At 39.6% G+C, this 14,851-nt stretch overlaps 1 protein-coding gene across 4 annotated transcripts; it reads right to left on the reverse strand.

Annotated features, from left to right (window-relative positions):
• Window positions 1–389: 389 nt before the first annotated feature.
• susd1 (sushi domain containing 1) lies at window positions 390–10,863 on the reverse strand. 4 transcript variants are annotated; one of them, XM_038703584.1, is made up of 19 exons: window positions 10,536–10,862; window positions 10,231–10,371; window positions 8,784–8,939; window positions 8,131–8,283; window positions 7,690–7,869; window positions 6,248–6,427; window positions 5,883–6,062; window positions 5,561–5,740; window positions 5,261–5,440; window positions 4,870–5,049; window positions 3,966–4,145; window positions 3,391–3,555; window positions 3,118–3,212; window positions 2,759–2,945; window positions 2,522–2,615; window positions 1,787–2,042; window positions 1,661–1,700; window positions 1,355–1,448; window positions 390–510 (listed from the first exon to the last, which is right to left on the reverse strand). In XM_038703584.1, exons 1-19 carry the CDS (start codon window positions 10,624–10,626, stop codon window positions 492–494), a joined length of 2,751 nt encoding a protein of 916 aa, XP_038559512.1. In that variant the 5' UTR covers window positions 10,627–10,862; the 3' UTR covers window positions 390–491. The 4 variants fall into 4 exon arrangements, with proteins under 4 accessions (XP_038559512.1, XP_038559511.1, XP_038559514.1 ...); XM_038703583.1 differs by having other exon boundaries at window positions 5,261–5,740; XM_038703585.1 differs by lacking the exons at window positions 390–510; window positions 1,355–1,448; window positions 1,661–1,700 and having other exon boundaries at window positions 1,845–2,013; window positions 5,261–5,740; window positions 10,536–10,863.
• Between the last annotated feature and the right edge of the window lie 3,988 nt (window positions 10,864–14,851).

Genomic DNA, 14,851 nt, shown 5'->3' on the forward strand with positions numbered 1-14,851 from the left:
GGCTCATCACGTTTAAATGCATGTATGTATTAATTAATGAATGTCTGTAGCTTAATGATTTAGGTGGTTCTGTTAAGCAGCCTTATGAACATGCAGGGGAAGTTCATTGTGATATTTATTGTGTCAAAACTGCAGTTTGGCTGTTGTCACAGTCCACAATTTCGCAAGCTGGGAGTGACTGAGTTAGGAACTGGGGGCTCCAAGATTGGCATTCCTCTGGAATGAGTCTGGTCAGTCCAACATGTAGCCTAGGATTTCAGAACTCAGATTTAGCATCATGTCCTAAACGGGGCCAACCATGCCAACATTTAGAAACAGTGAATGTGGTGATTTCCAACAACATATTCACATCCAATAATCATTCAAGCATTCAATCAGTACACATCCAATAGTTAGTGAAATAACATTTATTATAATTATTTACAAAAAGAACAAAACAAAATGTACAGGTAAGGAGTCAAGACACATCAGCACCAGCACATGCAGGGGTGTCATGTCTTCTTGAAAAACCTGGAAAGGAAGACAAAGGGAAACCAGGTCATTATATTACATATACAAGTTGTCCCCTGTGACTGTCCTATTAATATTATATCATATGCTTATTGTTACTCGTGCATTCATGTAAAAGCAGGATTTTACTGTTGTTGAGGGGGAGTTATTTTTGAACGATTTTGTATCGGACTGCAACTAATTATTATTTTTATATAGAATTCATCTGCGGATTATTTTCTCCATTAATTGATCGATTGATTGTAAAAATTCTGAAAATAGTGAGAAATACCGACACAGTTACCCAGAGTCCAAAGTGACACCTTCATAAGTCTTGTTTTGTCCAACGAACAGTCCAAACCTCAACATTATTAACGCTACATTAAAATAAATAAAAAGAATTAAAAAGAAAAGCAGCAAACCTTCACATTTGTGAGGCTGGAACCATGAAATGTTATTACATACAAAATTACATAAACTGTCAAAATAGTTGACAATTCATTTTCTGTCCACCGACCAATTGTTTCATCTATACTATATATATTTTGTGTGTAAAAAGCTTAATTTGTAAAGTAACTACTAAAGCTGTTAGATAAATGTAGTGAAATAAAAAGTACAATGTCTCCCACTGAGATGTAGTGGAGAAGAAGAAAATTCTCAAGAAAAGTACAGGCAACTTAAATTGTAGGTGAGTACAGTACTTGAGTAAATGTACTTACTGTCCAGCACTGAGAAACACTAGAATGACTGTAGACTGTGAACATTTGTAATAATTAATATAGTGATAGATCAATCTTGTTTCAAATATAAAATTACAATACATTACAATAATAATACAATAACTGTATTATACTATCTTCCATACCAGGTGAAACTATATCCACCCAAAATGACCAAGGCAACCAGTCCTATTGATGCTGCAGCAGACAGTGATGATACCCTCAGAACATAGGATGTACCTGGAACAAGGAAATGTGTGTGTGTGAGTAACTGGAGGAAACTAGCACTTTATGCTTGTTTCTTGTTATTTTACATTGCATTTTAAAATAAGTTATGTTGCCTTGTGGGGTAACGTCAGAATGTTGTAATGAGGTCAAATGTAATTTCCAATAGAAATCTCAATAGAAAGTCATCTTTTTTTTTTTTGTTGGTATTTTGGCCAGTGAATTACCTCTTACTTTAGCCCATAGGACACAGGAACTTTTTAAAGCCTAGGAGAGAAAACATTCAGTTAATTTAACGAGTCCGATGCAAGTCAATACATTTTCATACCCTACTGTATAGTAGTTGCACCCACCGTTTTCCACTGACTGACAGCCCGTAAGATAATATAATAGTTCCTGCCGTTCTCCAGTGGGGCATTAAAGAAGCCTCCATAATAGAGTTCATCCCCTACAGTAAAGTTCATCTCTGTGCTGACATGTCTGACATCAATCTGAGCAGTGATGTACTCTGTTGAGGACTTTATTTTGCTCGAGGGGTCAGAGCTCGCAGGAGAGGCACAGTCAAACATCATAATCCCCTCTGCAGGAAGCACAAACACTTGGTACAAACTGCCAAATGAAGAACAAAAAAATCACTTATTTTGAAGGTGCAACATACAACATTCTAACTTGAATATATATTGACCATATTCAAGATCCTGTCCTGTGGAATCAGGTCCCAGTTTGGGTTCAGGACCCCAATCCTCACATTTAAGGCTTAAGACTTTCCTCTTTGATAAAGCTGATAGTTAAGTCTGGCTCAGGTGAGCCCCGAACCATCCCTTAGTTATGCTATATTGGCCTAGAATGCTGGAGTCTTCCAATGATGCACTGAGCTCCTCTCTCTCACTCTCCATCTGTATGCATTCGTATCCCATTAATGCATGTTACTAACTCAACTTCTTCCCTCTCCTGTAGTTTTGTGCTTTCTCGTTCCTCTCCTCTCTCCGCTTTTTTTGTGGACTTTCTATGTTCCATTGATACTCACTGCTACAATTATTATTATTAGTCATATTATTATTCATATTGCTATTATTATTATAAGTTACCTTATAGGGTCAAGCGTGTTGGGTGATCTGCGTAGCCTCAAAGTTGGTACACGCGTCTCAAATTCTCTGTAGTACACAACCGGTGCTGGAGGCACTGTCAAAGGTTGTCATATTTAATATGCAATGCTTGGTATAAAGCAGACTGCATCAAAGGCAGTATCATTATATCAGACCTAAATTACTTTGATGCAGGAAAACATTTAATCAGAGAATAAATTTAAGGCTGTACAACTATACCTGGTAAACTTGTCTTAGTAGTGATAGTGGCCGTGAATCTTGAAGACACTGCAGTGATTGAGATGCTGTAGTTTGTAACTGGAAGCAGGATCAGACAGAGTTCCAGCTGGTCAGCCTTGGAGCTCAGAAGCAGCTTTCTTTTATCATGAAAGGACCTTTGGTAGTCTCTGGATCCTTTATATATTATCTGGAATTGTTACATTGAATGTGGCATCAGTCGCGGTCACAAAACAGTATGGTAATTGCTAAACCTGCCATACAAATTTACATATAAGTGGACAAATAAGGCAAAAAAAGTACATATGGTTGAAGACAAATGGCAACTAGATTGAAAAAATTATGATGAAATCTCCTGTTACCTTGTAAACTTCTGTATCCTCCTCATACTTCTCTGCTTTCCAATGCAGACATCTTTCATTAAGGACAAATAAATGATTTATAGGTGGTTTTATTTCTGTAGGAGATATGTGAATGATAAGACAGTGTTGGCACCTCAGATCCTCACCATTTTATTTGTCAATTAATAACACCATATAAGCCGCACACCTACTCACACGCATTTTGTGAGGCCTAATGAACACTACAACCTACAGAAGTTCCTATTGTGGATATGTTCACGTGTTCTTACTCACCTATACATCTCAGTGTAGCTTTCTGCCACACCCCAGAGCTGCCACACACAGAGACGTTGCTGCCCCTCCAGCTGTGATATCCATCCACACAGCGGTGGATCACAACACTTCTGTTATGCCACACCACCTCTGAGTTGGCAAGGAAGGGGACCGGGCCACATTTAGCTAGAAAAACAATGGCACTGATTGGTTAACTAACTGTGTTGTGAGGCTTTATAAGCATGGTTATATACAGTATATTCCACACATATCTATGTTTATCCTTTTTTGTGCCTTGCACTGGAAGAGTCGTCAGGTGAGTGAAGTCAAATAGCATTTGTTGTTACCTCAACATTCAATTCACCAGTGGTCGGACACAGAAAAAAATTCATCAGCACAACATGAAATAATGTGACATTTTACCTTGAAAACCTACAACATGCACAGAACAAGCAGGGACATTTAAGGGACTCTCTAACAACAACTGGAACAATATAGAATTGAGCATCCATCAATTACTTAGCAGTTAAATCAAAGCATCAACAAAAACATATCAATGTGTTAATGTTGTCCATGTATAGAGATTATCACGGTACCTTTGCACTGTACAGATACTTCCCCCCACTTTCCTGATAGTAAACATGTTGAAATATTATTTCCACTCTCCTGGTAAAATCCATCCATGCACTCATACAGAGCCACACTGCCCGGTCTACTGGTGCGATCCCACAGGAGGTTAGTATGGGGGAGGTTTAGTGGGTGACCACAGCTTATTTCTGCATACAGACATGGGTTAGCACAGACTGTGTGCTATAAACAGGCATATAGTATATCACAAAGAAAAACAAATAGCACTAATAAGAAATATGCTTATTTAATTTTATACCAACAGCTATATGAAATGATCAATGTGCATGTCTTCAGTGTTAATTTGAAGCTACAGCTTGCAGCCAGTTATCGTATTTACACACAAAGACAGAGGGAAACAGCTAGAATGGCTCTGTCAAAATTTAACAAATGTAATATTTCTTGGCCAACGGCAGTGACTGGAATCATACTGTCAATTTAACCAGCAGCGTAGACTTCAGGAAGCCGCTGCGTCAAGTCCATAGAAAAACCACAATGTGTCATTTTTACACTTAGGTTTTTGTGTAGGTTTTTGTGTGGATTAAATAAACAAGATATATTGTGTTAGTCTGTGAGCTTTTAAAGTGCTGTTAGGTGGGTTTTGTTGGACAGAGCCAGGCTAGTTGGTTCCCTCCATTTCCTTTCTTTACACTAAGCTAAGCAAACTGGCTGCTGGCTGTAGCCCTACATTAAACAAACAATATTGAGAATGGTATTGATCTTCTCGTCTAACTCTCAGCAAAAAAACTCCAAAACAAATTAGGGTATTTCCCAAAATGTCAAACTATTGCTTTGAAATTTTTTGCACGTTGCTACCAATTTTCTGAAATTAAAACAGTAGTTTATCAATATATATGTCGTCAAACGTTGCACCTTCACACCATAGATCAATATCCTCCCAAAGTCCATTCTCTCCACATATTGAGTAGTTTCTCTGGCTCCTGATGTAAAATCCTTCCTCACATTGGAAATACACAACACTGCCAATGTGTGATGTGCCGTCCCACTGCAGTTTAGCATTAGGTTTGAAAACAGGCTCTTGACATTTGATTTCTACAACAAAAAGACAGCAAGTCATTGTAACTCTCTGGTCAATGGATAGATGGATAAAGTTAAAAAATCCAGATACAATTCACACATCTTGAAACAGATGTTGATGATGATTGTAACAGTAACATTCATGATATTCAGTTAAAGCATGCAAATGACGTATTGTCAACGTATGAAAGGACTGCATCAATCAATAGACTAATGTCATTATCACCTTGACATAGCGTAGAGGCTCCATCCCACTCTCCACTGGCCGTACAAACTGATACATTTCCCTCTCCAACATTGTGATATCCGGAGTTACACTGATAAACAACCTGAGAGCCCACAGTGGAGATATTATCCCACAGTATGACTGAATGAGGGATGGGTGGGGGCACCCCACAGTCAACTTCTACAAGGATGGAAATTGCATTATTTAATTGAGGGGAAACAGTTATTATTTGACTCTGGACAACGGAAGTGGAAACAAAACCAGTCAGAGTACTAATAAGATTTTGGAGAAAGTTGTTACCTTTGCATGAGATGTTTGGTTTTGTCCAGTAACCATTAATTGTGCACAATGATATGTTATTTCCTCCATTGTGATAAAATCCTATTTTACAGTAGTAAGTCACTGTGCTTCCAGGGGTGGAGCTGCCATTCCACACATGCCCAGTGTGTGGCAGTATAGGAGGATCCCCACATAATATCTCTGGGACAGGAAACGATACACAAATTAATGTCATTTTTGCCTTAAACTAGCTACACAATAAGACATGACAGAAAATAATTTCCTGCCTGTTCATATTTGAAAAGAAAACCATTTCAGGGAATTTATTCATTGTTTAAATTACCTTGGCACAACAAAGTTGGTTGGGTCCACTGACCGTTTTCATTACAGATTGATATATTATGTCCTCCTTTGTTATAAAAGCCCTCTTTGCAAAAATAGAGCACAGTGCTGCCAGAGGTTGAATTATTGTCCCACACCTGCTCAGTGGATTCAATTATAGGAGGACTTCCACACAAGGTCACTCCAAGGAATAACAGGCACAACAACCATGTAACATAAACACCAGGATTTTAGATGAATTCCCTTTCAGTTTAGTCTATTCAGATTACTCTATTAAGTGCAAAAAAATAAAAGATACAGCATATCTGTGTACAATATGTTTATATTTCAAAACTCTAAAATGATCTGATTAAATAGTAACTGTACCTTCACAGAGCACTGACGGTCTCTCCCACTGTCCAGACGCAGTACAAATGGACACATTGCCCTTTCCAGCATTATGATATCCAGGGTTACACTGATAAAACACCTCAGTGCCTATCCTTGACCTCTTATTCCACAGCATTTGAGATTGAGGGAGGGCAGGGGGAGAGCCACAGTCAACATCTGAGAGCCAAAGCAGTGACATGCTGCATGAAACTGTATTTGCTGGAAAATCTCCAGGAACTCTGTCCGACAGGTGCCTTTCATTAACCCTGCGCTCCTGAAACTGGTTAAAAACTCACTAAAAACCGTCAGTCATCAGTGTGAGATTCATTATATTATCATCACCTATAGGCTTAAAGGATAAGTTCACCATTTTCCAAGTCTGTCTTAAAACAGTAGCAGGTACCTTGTATGAATATTTAAACAGGACTTGCTGTAATCATTTATCCTGTTCATACTGGCTGTGAAGATTTCTCTTTTTAATATGATTGAAATGGAGGTGATGGAGGACAAAATCCACAGTCCTATTGTTTTAAAGCTTTTAAAATTGTGAACCTATCCTTTAAAAAACACTCACCACGCTTGCTCTTTATTTACATGGTACCTTTATAACTGTTAGGTCAACTGATGTGCTCTATATCAGGTATTTTAGAAGGGGTTAAACCAAATACAAGAGATAAGAAAGCCATTACAGAAAGGGGGCATACATATTCTCACCTTCCATTTGCTTTACCTCTTCTGGTGCTCCATTTGCATGTAATGTTATCTATTAGGACTGGACGATAAATCCAATATATTGCATTGGAGATATATCTGAATCTCCTATCTTGTGAAAGCCTGAATTAAAAACATCTCAGGTATTATTTCTTAAGAGTTTAACTTTCAGCAAAACTAAGAGCCTACGGCCATACAAACGGTGCTGTGGACATGCTGATGTTTAGCAGGTATTTTAATTACCATGTTGTTGAGCATCTTATTTTATGGGAATGTCAGTCATTTTGCAGATATTTGGTCATAAACTAAAGTACTGGACAGATTTTGACCTGATGATGACCTGAGGATGACCTGAGGATGACCTGAGGATGGCCTGAAATTTGATGACAATTCATGGTCTTAGATTAATGACTTATTGTTACAGTTTTTATAATAATAAAATTTATCAAGATCAATTTAACGATTTATTGAGATAGGTTTAAGAGCATATCAGCCAGCCCTAGTGTGTTTCACAATTACTATATAAACATTTAGCTGACACTGTTAAGAACTCCTGAAAAGACAATTACATAAACACACATTTCAAGATCATGAATGTTACAAATACCCAAGAGCAAAGAAGTACAGAGTTGCAATGTGCTGATGATCATGAATATTTATATAATGCCAGAAGAGGACAATAAGAGGTGTGAAGAGTGGCATACTATTTTTTTTGCTTGTTTTGTTACCTTCACAGACCATGTTGGGTCCTTTCCACAGTCCATCAGCTCCACACACGGAGTTGTTGTCTCCACTCCTCCACACAAAGCCGTCATCACAGACAAACATGGCCACACTGCCGTATGTGGTCCCTGTGACTGAGAGCAGCACCGTGTCCTCCACTGAGGCAGGCTGGCCACAGTCAACAACTGATGAGGACAAAAACATACATTTCACATTTGGGACAGACAAAGTACACAAAAGGAATGTGTTGTTTTTTAAAGGGTTTGAAAGTCAATCTAGCATACCGCCCCTTGCTTGATTGTCTCAAAATCCCAAATACATACTACATATTAACTCTAAGCAGATTTTGAGTATGTAGAGTATTCATATTCATGCAGGAAAAGACAAAATTGAATATACTTACAACTGGCAGCATGCTTATCCAAATCTCATTAATGCATTTTTACCTTTGCAGGAAGCGTTGTCTCTGTGAGGATGGAAGGGCTCCACTCCATTGTGGACTTTGTATCCCAGCTGGCAACTGCAATCAAAACTGCCGTCAAGATTCCTGCATTGACCCCCTTCTCCACACGGGCCTGCGATCCTGCACTCGTCAATGTCTGCAAAACCAGTGGTTAATGAGCATGTGACATAAAAACGAACTTTGTAAGACTTGACTTAAGAGTTACAGGTCCAAACTGTAGTTGAGTTTCAGTACTGTCTTCACTGCACTGACATTATTTGGTTTAAGAGATTTTATTACTTCTCTGAAATTGATAGTTGAGCTTTTAATATAAGATGTCTCTGTGTTAGTACTCAGTAATTATAGTCTAAAATATATTACCAAATAGAAGCCAAATGATTTTCAAAGGACTGAAGTGAAATAGTAACAAAAGGTGTTATTTGTTTTATATATAGAATTCTAACTTTGAAAACTGTCCTTATTGTCTGTATGACTAATTAATTTATGTTGTCATTTCTCATTTTTAGTCTACATTTTTTAACAACAAGAATAATCCTACGGGTGACTATAAGTGTAATTATGTTTCACATGCCTACTTTTTGGATGTCTCCCTTTTGTGTAGTTTTATGTAAAAACCCATGTCCAGCCTAAACTCACCCTGGCAGTGGGTTCCATCATTTGGGATGAAGACGGCCATGTTGTTAGAAGGGCTGTAGCCAAACAGGCAGGTACAGTAGTAGCTGCCATACGTGTTGTGGCAGGTGGTGTGCTGCCCACAAATCTTACTGGCTCCTATCTGACACTCATCTTTATCTGGAAGAAAAAATATTTATTACACTTCAACATGGAAGAGAAAAAGTTGAAATTGTTAATGTTGTTAATTCCACTTGTGCTTTTACTATTATGACAAGTCAAAATGTCTACATGATGTTTTGTCTTTTATTGTTGTACAGACATTCATGGTCCCCAGAAAATGCATCCGACTAACTTTAGTGATGGCCTTACTTTTCATCTAGATCCATCATCATGTTAACATGATGATGGATCATGACATGATGATGCTGACATGCTAAACTTAGATAGTGAACATGGTAATGCTTTGAACTTCATGCTAGTTGGATGATAGCTTCATGCTACGAAGTCTACTAGCTTATTCACCTTTTAGCTTAGTTTTGCTGTGCACCAACACGTAAGGGTAATATCTGGCTATAAATGCTCCACTATGTTTACCAGCTAGTCGCTACCTTTGTCTGTTTGGTGCTGAGCAGGCAGCTTACTGAGGATCTGTAGAACATTTTGCTGCCTGCTGCTGCTGATGAGAGCGGTGAGACTGAACCAAAACACTTGCAAGAGGTAAAACCAAAACAATGAGCTGAAAGACACTAAAACGCTCTGTAGCGCTGAGAGAACTGCAGTGCAGAGTGATAACTATGGATTTGTTACAAGTGACCAGCTCTGCACAAGCGAAGCCAATGCAGAAGTTTCTTACACCTGCATTCTTGTTAATGGCCAGCAGGGGGTGACTCCACTGGTTCCAAGAAGAAGTTAGATTATATAGAGGTTTATGGCAAAATGACCCAACTTCTAACTTGATTTATTACCTCAATAAACACTTTCTTAAAGGGGTTATGTTCTCCATCACTAGGTTAAGTCTTCTTCAATACAGCATGACGTTAATTTTGTAAATTATGGTCCCATTTAGAGGAAAGATAATAAAGCAGGGTATGCTTTAGGGAGCGGCTACTTTGTGATTGATAAGTCACTATCACTGCGATCTGTCAGGCGTAGCAATGAGTATCCCTCCCCAGCTCCACCCTCTCGTCCAAATATGGTCACTTCTGGTTCCAAAAAAATCAAAATGGCGAAACTGGAGGCTTGAAAAAGGTAGCCCGCGAACCAATTGCCTACGTCCACCTTTACATACATTTCATTCTAAACATAAAACTATTAATAAGCAGCATTAGTTGCATTCCCTTTTTAAACTTTGAATTCAGTATTTCAGACTGCAGTTATCATTGCAAAACATTTTTCTCATTTGAAAAAACAGAGGTTGAGATGAAGACACATTTCATTTCACACAAAAAATAAACACGTTTTTCCCTACCTTGACAGAAGGTTCTGCCATTTCCAACAAACCCATACTTGCAGTTACAAACTTTGCCAGAGCCATCTGACTTGTCGTCACATGTGGCGTTAGCGTGGCAAGTTGCACACACATCCAGAGCGTGACCTTCTGCTAGCATATCTGAGAGGATAGCAATAACACCCATCAGTGAATATCTTCAAAATGTTTTTTTCACCCCTTCTCCAGTTGTCAGTGATACATACAGATTTTGCAAAAATAAATAATATTGATTAATCACTAAATGTGAAGGATGGAACAAACAAAATTGGCATCAGTATTCTCACCTGCAATGACACAGAGCAGAAAAATCACCATCATTTTTGGGTTTCTCTCGATCACACTATCCCTGCCAAGTCTCCTGGTAGTTCTCTTCATTTCACCAGACACTCAACCCCCTCATCTCCCCCCCCGTTTTTCACTTCCGTCTTATGGCCCATGAAGACATTGAGCAGGTTTGATAACCAGCATTAAGAGGATGCTGCAAGTGGGTGAGCTGAGGTCACTGAGAAATAGCTCCTTTTCTCAATGGTCTTCTTGGAGCTGGTGGTTTTGTGGCTTCATCTGTCATTCTCTGACACATTCAGTTACGCTCAGTGCTCACTCTGGTGAACAGCACACTCACACTGCGGTGACTGATAAGGCTATATTTGGCCTAACGACCCTGCTGTGTGGCCTCTTACAAACACTGTGGCATTTTGTAACCACATCATTACTATGTGTGTAAAATTTCAATTTTCAATTCTATGTTATTTATATAGTGCAGCTTATCCTTTCTCGATTGTATTTAAAGCAGTTTGTAACCTTTAATAAATTAAAATGGCTTAATTGATCGTTTATTATAATCCTTAAATGTATAAGTGGTATTTTAAGCCAATGTAACCAGCATAACTCCTCATCCTACCGCATGGTGGTAGTGGGAGCAGAGGAGGTGTCAGTTGGTGTGATGTGGTAGGTAGAGATAAGTCTAGTGAGCTGCTATCCGTCTTCCCAGCAGGGTCCTTACTAGGGTTTCTCTGTCACTCAAACCAGCAAGTAACCACCTCACACCAGTGCCTGGACTGGACTGATTAACACCAGCCTGACCCTCAGAGAAGGCAGTCCCCAAAAGTGACTGAACAGTCTGTCTGTGTAGGCCCAAATCTGACTAGAACTGAAATTAATTGTTCAACAATAAAAATAAACCAAAGTCAGCAGGAAGCTATGGTTTTTCAACTGTTTTTCTTTATCTTGTCATCTTTGTGGATAAACACTTATGGCTGTGGTATTTTTGCACTGCATGTCCAAGAGCTCGCAGATTAGTGAAACAGCAGTATTACATTTATTTTCTACTGGATTTTCTTTGTCACTTTTTGTCTATTGCCATTCATGCTAATTACCCAGTTCAACAGGAAACTGCAAAACCACCAGTTCAGTCAGAAACACTTACGTCAAGGAATTTATTATTTATAGCATATGGTTATCCAGTTAGATTTGACAGGAGGCTCTGCTCTTTGAGGGAGTTCTCTACACATCAACATGGATACTGTTGGAAGAAAAAAATATGTTTTTTTACTGCATGAAAATGTTTGGATGTTACAAGTCAGCTGGTGGGCGGCACGGTGGTGCAGTGGTGAGCACTGTCGCCTCACAGCAAGAAGGTTGTGGGTTCAAAAACTGTGTGGAGTTTGCATGTTCTCCCCGTGTCTGTGTGGGTTCTCTCCGGGTGCTCCGGCTTCCTCCCACCTAGGTTGATTGGTGACCCATTGTCCTTAGGTGAGTGGTTGTTGTGAGCAACCACTGTGTGGCCCTGCGATGGACTGGCGACCTGTCCAGGGTGTACCCCGCCTTGCGCCCGATGTCAGATGGGATTGGCTCCAGCCCCCCCTGTACGCAGGATGAGCGGTTGACGATGGATGGAAGTCAGCTGGTTGCCAGTTAGCAAACGTAAGCAAGACTCATTTCAGTGCTTAACTGAACAAAATCATCTGGTCATCCCCTACTGGCTGGTGTGTACAACTGAAGCACATGGCATACTGACATTTCAGTCCTGCCTTCACCAGTAGATATCGGGCGTCAGACAGATTTTCGGGGTTTAGTTAAACGTGCCATGTGGAGTTTTGTTGTAAACAAACACAAGTTATATTGACATTCATTGACAGTGTTATTCACCTGAACAAAGTGGGTCTATACTTGAGATGTTTGATGCATTTTCTTTCTCTTAAAACACTTGCAAAACTGATTCTGATCCGGTCAATCTTACCATCCACGTGTTCTAGCTAGTAGTCTTCCTCTTCACTGTCTTTGTTGGCCAATGCTACGCTTCTTTGCACGTTACTGCCACAGACTGTCGAAACATTGCTCCATAGATGGCAAAGACTCCACAGGGTAATCCTTAAGTGCTGGATCCACTGAAGCCTGAACCGAAATTTCTGAATCCACAGTATTGCATAATACTTTGGCGTAATGATCATTGTGCATTCTTCTCATTGTAGTACAGTTGTAGATGGTGTTAAACCATGTCCCATAACAAGTGTGTACTAAGGGAAAGTAATTGGTTATTGAAGATATCTTTATTTGTTGCCTGATCTTTCTAGACCTTCTGTGTAGTTATCACAAACTCATTCAGATCAAATATTACAGGAACATGCATTTTTTTTGTATAAAAATTGTATAACAGACTTGGGAGATATGTTTGATAAACTTGAACCCCGCATGATTCTTTAAATGTAATTTAATAGAAAGCATTACACCTCTCAGCATACATACATGTCATAATTACCTAATGAGACTTACACATCAGTGGCTGACGTTTGAGCTAAATATAAATATGTTCGCTTGTTGAGTGCTTTTAATGATGAAGGCTCTGTAAAATCAGTGCCAGAACAGTTTGACAAAAGAAAAGTTGAATAAGAAAACCAAATGACACTGCGTATAACACCTGTGTGCTCTGCGCTTCAACTGGAACACATATAAACTGTAAGCCCAGTATGTAGCTGTGTTTGCCAGTGTGATCGGAACACACAGTGTTTTTCAGGACAGCTTCACAGTGCTGAACTTGGACATACAAACTGCTGCAGGGTTCAAAACTATGATCCTTTACGTCCTGCTTGGTCATAAAACAGTGCAGAAACAGCAGCGTTTCTTTTCATGTATGGTCCCAACTTCTTCGGGTGGAGGCGCTTCAGGAGCCGGAGATTCCACCTTACACTCTGACTCTGAGCCACTTGAGGTGGACAACAGCCTCCCACGCACCAGGTCAGCAGCTTTTCCATCCATGACGGACAAGTCTGTCACCGTTTTCTCCCTTAGTGACATGTCTCCATCGTCATCATCATCTATCAGCACAAACTCCTTGAGGTAAACCATCCCTACCCCATGGAGGCTGTGGCTCTCTGCTGATCCCTCCATGGTGTGGGCATCCACAAAGGTCAGAGTTGAAGTCTCTGTCAGTGTCTCATGTGGGTCTGTGGAGTTGTCCTCCGGTCCCAAATAGGCCTGGCTGCTCGAATCCATCATCCACATGGAGTTCCTTCCAAAGCTCTTGTCTTTTATGCCATACCTCTGGTCCTGGCTGTTAGAGATGATGTCTGGAATAGAGAACATCTTGCCTGTACCATCACGGCTGGTGACCTGGTCTCTCCCGGTGTAAGAACTGTTTTCTGGAGCATGACCATTCCCAGGATACATCTTAAAACACACCTTCTGGTAGTCATGGTAGACCTGCACACTGCTGCTCCCTGTTGGGGAGGAGAGGGGGATGCTGGCAGTGTTGTCTTGTCCTTGCTTCTTCATGTATTTTCCCTTGCCGCTCTGAGACAAAACAGAAAATTCAAAGTTAATTCTTGACCTTAGTAAATAACAGTAAAAAAATAAATAAAAAAAGTTTATTATGTAGCTATATCAAAGATGTGGTTGAAAGTAATTAGACTTTTAGTTAAGAATTATTTTTCAACAATAGTAAACCTGGGCCTGTTAATAGTAAGTGCAGTGTGTGCAGACTTGTTTTATGAACAACAGTAAGAAGAACAAGCTGTCATTTAGTATTGGCCTCTCTGAATAAATAAATGAAGCTGGTACTTTTAAAAGAAGCAAAAATAACTTAAATTCCCTGAGGATCAGCTCTTTGAAGGAGACAGATGAACTCCTCTAAAGTGCTCAAACCAAGGAAGGAGTGTGTGTGTGTGTTTCATCTCTCTAAACCCCCAACCCCCCGCCCTCCACAGAGAAAACACATTTCAGATGAAGTGATGAATGCATCACTTCAGAACATACTTCAGGCAGAATATCAGGCACATACTGTAGAAATCAGCCAAAGCTACAGCAACACAAAGCAGTATTGCTGAAAAGTTCATGTTTACATTTTGTTTTGTGTGATAAGATTTCAAGACCACACAGAAAAGCTATGTTAAACAAATGAGATATTTAGACTAAATACAGGATTAAAAGGCTTCTTCAAGAGGAGCGTTTTCACTTACCTCTCTACGTGCTAAATGCAATATACTCCATGCTGGAGCTTAACAGACTGACCCTCTTACACTTGACTGACTCACATGCATGACAGAATCAGGACTCTATAAATTAATAATAACAGCAATGTACATGTTCAAGCAAGCGTCGGCGT

The sequence above is a fragment of the Micropterus salmoides genome, unplaced genomic scaffold (genome assembly GCF_014851395.1).
Source record: "Micropterus salmoides isolate LMB-PRFRI ecotype aquatic unplaced genomic scaffold, ASM1485139v1 Ms_hic_scaffold_7, whole genome shotgun sequence".
NCBI lineage: Eukaryota > Metazoa > Chordata > Actinopteri > Centrarchiformes > Centrarchidae > Micropterus > Micropterus salmoides.